A 6,000-nucleotide genomic window follows, 5' to 3' on the forward strand; every position below is an offset into this window, starting at 1 on the left:
TAATAACCTGGTTATTTCAATAACCGGTTATCATAGCTTGGTCATGCAATTTTTTTTTTGCTTTTTGGTTGACATGGATGGCTAAGATTTTGACACGTAATACAAATATCAATGGTTGAGATTTGCTCTGAATTTATAACCGTTGTAATTTTTGTAACGGCCATAATTTTTAAAATACAATTCTGAAAAAAAAAAAAAATACACCAACGGCTCTATTTTATTTTTCTCTATAAAATGAGCCCAATATTGAAGTATTTTGAAACAACTTTTTTTAAGTGAAAATTACTCTTCTTATTGGCAAATTGTGTTAAGATGAACATTCCAAAATCTAACAGAAAAAAAAAATCCACAAAATCTCATAACTCATCACAGCCCCAAAATAATCCAAATCCTCAACCTTACTATTCTAATCTTCCAATTGATCTCAACTCAGATTTAGATACAAATTTTCAAAATTTTCCGAATTACGGTTCACAAAATCTCAATTTCTCAAATCCAAGTACTTTCACTCCGTTTCCTTTTCAACCACCACAAAATCCTAATTATTCAAATTCTCCAAATGTTATCCCATCTTTTGAAAATATTCAAATCTCTCAAATTGATTCAACATTTCCCATGTCTCAACATTTTTCTATGTCACAAGGTGATGGTGCATTTTCGAGTTTCGATTGTTCATACACATCGAATGCATCAGATGACGAAAATGAACCAGAAGTTGAAGAAGGCGAAGGTAATGAAAGAGGTAATGAAGGAGGCAATCAAGATGGAAGGAAAATTTTTTGGTCAAAAGCTGAAGAAGTGGTTCTTGTGAAGGCTTGGCTTGAGGTTAGTCAAAATAAAAAAACTAACACTAACCAAAAGGGGGATGTTTTTTGGAGGAAAATTGAAGAAATGTATAATAATGTTAGACTATACAAACAAAGGTGTTTCGAAGAAGGTACTGATCGGGTAACACGAGAAGATTTGTTGAAAATGAGGGGTACGGAGCAACTTAGAAACCGTTGGAGAAGGATTAATGCTTCATGTTCTAAATTTTGTGGCTCACATGCTCATGCTGAATCAAAAAAGGGAAGTGGTATGAATGATGAAGATGTTATGAAATTAGCATATAGTATATATGCTAACGACAAAACAAAGTCTTCATTATGCTCTAAAACCTTTCAAGACAAGCATGTTTGGGACATCTTAAAACAACATGAAGCATGGAAACCAAGTGAAGATGTTGTTAAAAAATGCAAGGAAAAGACATCCACTCAAGGAAGTGACTCAAAGAGATCTCGTATCAATGAAGCTGGAAACTACTCCTCTTCATCAAACCCAGAAACACCAACCAGTGGTGATATTGGGTATTCAGGCTTTCCTTCTAGCAACGAATCTAGTAAAAATAAAGGAAAGAGCAAGGTGCCAAACATGCCAAGTGGAGCATGGCAACAATGGTTGGACACTGCCCAGAACATGAACCTTCTAAGGCAATCAGAAAATGAAGTTGAACTTACAAGGTTGCAACTAGAAAGGGAGAAAGAAGCAAGGAAGCAAAGAAAAATTAATATGGAGTTATTTAAACACCTCGATTCAAAGCCAAACTTATCTTCGGAAGATCAAGAATTAAGGAGCACTTTGTTGAAGAAGTTGTTCCCCTCAGACTAATGTATTAGTGTATGGTTGATTATTGTCGTAATGTTGGTTGATTTCAAATAATTCCTTTTTTATTGTTCTTTTTTATGTACTTAAGGTCTGATTTGTAGTTTGAATACTTATGGAGTTATTAAGTTAAATTACATGTCTCTTCTTATAATCGTATTATAAGCTTAATAATATTATTCAATACATTAAAGTTTTTATATAATAACATATAATTATTATTGATCTGACTAAACCTATTGATTCACTTTGATATATCACTGCAAAAGATGTACATTGATTTACATTACACTGTAAAGTATTTGATGTACCCAACACTGAAAAGCAAATATTAAATACTAGACATTGATGTACTTAACACTGAAAAGGTAATAGTGAATTTTGTTCACTGATGTACTTAACACTGAAAAGGAAATAGTAGCATGCATCACTTGCTTTGACGTACATAACAATGTTAAGGTGATAGTGACAATGCAAAGGCATGCATCTCCATTACTTTTAAAAATTATTAACTACTTTATGAATCATTGCATGCATGCAAGACTTCAAATTTACCATATAAGACAAAAAAATTACTACATATCATACACACTTGTTCTATAAGATGGATACATCAGAGTGGGATTCCCTTGAACAACCATCCATTTCCCCCTATTATACTTCTACCTTCCATTCTCATATCAAATTTGGTTTTAAAACATGTCATCTGACGATAGCTCCAACTCTTCTAATTCCTCTTCCAATTCAGAAAATAGCCAAACCCAACGATATGAAAGACGAAGGCAAGCCAATCGCCAGTTCGATCGAATGATGGATGAAGTTTTTATGTCCAATCCAGTTGAAGTATATCAAATGTTTAATCAAGTGCCAAGGCCACCAAGGGTTCCCGTTCCAAGGGATCGTGAGGATGGACACAGTCGTTTATGGAATGACTACTTTACCTGGTGCCTCTGCATTACAAAAATGCACCGCGGCTATGAGACTAATAGCTTATGGCACCTCCGCTGATTCTGTGGATGACTACATTCGGATTAGTGCATCTCTTGCAAGAGATTCACTTCAGCATTTTGTGGAAGGAATAGTCTCTTACTTTAGTGATGAATACCTTCGAAAGCCCAATGAAGAAGATCTAGTAAGACTACTAAGGATTGGTGAACGTCGTGGATTTCCTGGCATGTTAGGTTCTATTGATTGTATGCATTGGAGGTGGAAAAACTGTCCACTTCGATTAAAAGGTATGTTTTCTGGAAGACCAGGTAAACCCACATTAATCTTGGAAGCTGTGGCATCATATGATCTTTGGATCTGGCATGCCTTTTTTGGGACACCAGGTAGTCGTAATGATATTAATGTTCTTGATAGATCCCCATTGTTTAATGATGTTTTTGAAGGTTGTGCACCCTCTATTAACTATGTTGTGAATGGTCGCACATACAATATGGGATATTATCTCACTGATGGTATATATCCTAAATGGGCGGCATTCATTCCTACAATATCACTACCACAAAATGAAAAAGAAGGTCTATTTGCCAAAGTACAAGAAGCTAAACGAAAGGACGTTGAGCGTGCTTTTGGAGTATTACAAGCTCGTTTTGCAATAATACGGAATCCAGCGCTAGCTCGTGACGCATCAATGTTAGGAAAAATAATGATAGCGTGTATTATTATGCACAATATGATTGTTGAGGATGAAAGAGATACATATAAAACGTATTACGATCCAAATGAATATGATCAAGCTACAAATGCGTCTTCAAGTAATGAAAATAATGAAGAGCCTTTTCAGTTCCAAAATAGCAACAACCGAATTGCAAGTTTGGAAACTTACATGTCTAATAGAGCACGTGTTCGTGATGAAGCTATGCATAAAGCATTGAAGAAAGACTTAGTTGAACATATGTGGCTCAAATTCGGTGTTCAAAGTAGGGACAATAATATGCATTAATAGATGTGTAATCGCAATATTATATCATTGTGTTTGTACTTGTTCGCGGTTCGTTATTATCTTTCAAAGACTTTTGTCATTTGATAGAATATATATGTATGATTTTTATTATTGTGGAATGTAGTAGGGTTACAATTATTGTTTGTGTCTTAATTAACGACTAATTACATACTAATTAATATCAAAATTGCATTATTTTTAAATTTTTGAGATTTTATCTAATTAATGTATGCTAATAAATAATTATTAATTTTGAATGATTATTACCAAATGCATTATTTAATAATAATAGAATTTAAGTAATAAATTGTGTGGTGGGGTTGGGTAAAAGTAGGAGAGAGAAAATGTATAACCAAAATATTATGGTTAACTATTGGCATACATTGGTTATTAAATGGTTATAAGAGTGGTTATAAGTGAGGTGGAAGATGGATAAAATAATAAAATAATCAATAACCAAGATGGGGTTGGGCAACCATTGTGTATGCTCTAATGCCCTTAGTTATTTATGGGAAAAGAAATAAAGAGGAGTAGATTACCTAAATCGATATCAAATAAAAAGCATTTTAAAATACAAATATGAAAAATAAATAAAATAAAAAAGGGGGAGTGTGACAAATTGTACTTTAAAATGTCTCTACCAAAAATTTAATTGAACCATGGGTAATAAACTACGGAATAATAATTAAGGAAAATTCGTTAAATAAAAAAAAAGTATCAAATCAAAATTATTACCAAACAAATAAACTGAATTGAATGATAATAATAAAATGGATGTTATATGTAGCCCTAAGGGCTATATATAAGCATTAAATAAACTCTTAAAAATTGTATAAAATTAGAAATTCATGACAAAAACACGTGTAAATTAATGTAATTAGTGTTTATATTTTGATGATTTCTTAACTTTTTACGATTTTCAAGTGTAAATATAATGCTTATATGTAGCCCTAAGGGCTATATATAGCATTTTCCTAATAAAATTTACTAATTTATGGCAGTTGACTAAATGAATCGCGAAATTATCAAATAAAATCAATTCCAAAACATAGGAAACTGGTGGAAATTATAGTATAAGGGATATATATAAACATTACATATAATTTTAGTTGTCTATATTGTTGAGAGCTTGTAAAACCTCACACATTCTAGTGTATTTGGCAATCAATAGTCACTTACTTGTCTTTTGCTTATATTTAATTGTCTTTTTTTTAAAAAAAAAATATAATTTTAAAAATACATAAGCATTAGCTTAGGGTGGGCATTGAATGGTTTTATCTGCATAAAAAAATAGGCCTTGTGTTTCTTATATTGTTGTGCTCTTTTATATTCTTGTTAGTCTAAATTATTGACATATTCTCTGCTTTGCTTTACCGATCATGTTATCCTCTACTCTTTTTTACTTAGAAACTCTAAAGAGTAACCCTTAGCCACGTGCCCACGTTAATAACATAATATTCATATATATATTTTTTTTTTGTTCAACTTAACAGTATGATCTAAAAAGTTATGTAGAGTATAATTATAAGCACTTCAGCAACAGGAAAAATTGCCAAACTAAGCGTTTTTGGGAAACAATTTCCCAAACAAGACGCGTGGCAAAACTATTTACCAAACTAAGCTTCCAGAGTAAAACGCCAACCAGGATGGCGTTTTACCCTGGGCATTTATTTTTTTTTAATTTTTAGTCAAGGATAAAACGCCATCAAGGGTGGCGTTTTACTGCTGGGCAAATTTTTTTAAAAAAACACATTTACACAAAAACGCTAACGCCGTTGGCGTTTTACCCTGAGTGATTTTTTTGAAAATAATTTACCCCCCTAAAGCGCCACCATGGTTGGCGTTTTATCTCTGCACACAAACACAGCTACACAGCAACAGCAGCAACAACCACAGGAGCTGCAACAACAACAGCAACAACCACAGGAGCTGCAACAACAACAGCAACAACAACCACAACAACTACAACAACAACAACATCGACAACCCCAACAAGAGCAACAGCGACAACCCCAACAAGAGCATCAACAACAATCACAACAACTACTACAACCTTAACAACAGGAACCACAACAATAACTGCAACAACATCAGCAACATTAACAACACCAGCAACAACAACAACACCAGCAACCAATACAATGAAAAGAATGAATGCGTATGGTGAAGTTGATAATGTACAGAAAATGAACTAAAAAGGTTAGTAAAATTGATAATATTTATTTGGATACAATGTACTATAGAATCTGATTACAACTAACAAAAGAAGTTCTAAGATCCCGATTCATCTATTGTATGTAAGTGTTGTCTATCCAATCGCGGTCTTCTACGACGGTAGTACTGAGATACCGTTGTGAAAGGATCTGGGGCAGAGGTCTGGGGAGGAGTCTGTTGGCTGGAAGATGGTCCTT

The 6,000-nt window shown here is 33.3% G+C and overlaps 2 protein-coding genes across 2 annotated transcripts; both read left to right on the forward strand.

Moving 5' to 3' along the window:
• The first annotated feature begins 312 nt into the window (after positions 1-312).
• LOC110682588 (glutathione S-transferase T2-like) lies at positions 313-1,647 on the forward strand. Its single transcript, XM_021858943.1, has one exon. It carries the CDS (start codon positions 313-315, stop codon positions 1,645-1,647), a length of 1,335 nt encoding a protein of 444 aa, XP_021714635.1.
• A 901-nt stretch (positions 1,648-2,548) lies between these two features.
• LOC110682589 lies at positions 2,549-3,589 on the forward strand. Its single transcript, XM_021858944.1, has one exon. The coding sequence runs from the start codon at positions 2,549-2,551 to the stop codon at positions 3,587-3,589; it is 1,041 nt and encodes a 346-aa protein (XP_021714636.1).
• The last annotated feature ends 2,411 nt before the right edge of the window (positions 3,590-6,000 follow it).

Source organism: Chenopodium quinoa, unplaced genomic scaffold (genome assembly GCF_001683475.1).
Source record: "Chenopodium quinoa cultivar QQ74 unplaced genomic scaffold, ASM168347v1, whole genome shotgun sequence".
NCBI lineage: Eukaryota > Viridiplantae > Streptophyta > Magnoliopsida > Caryophyllales > Amaranthaceae > Chenopodium > Chenopodium quinoa.

Bases quoted from the DNA above. Each gene is read 5' to 3' on its own strand.
- LOC110682588 (XM_021858943.1), top strand. From the start codon at position 313: ATGAACATTCCAAAATCTAACAGAAAAAAAAAATCCACAAAATCTCAT.
- LOC110682589 (XM_021858944.1), top strand. From the start codon at position 2,549: ATGGACACAGTCGTTTATGGAATGACTACTTTACCTGGTGCCTCTGCA.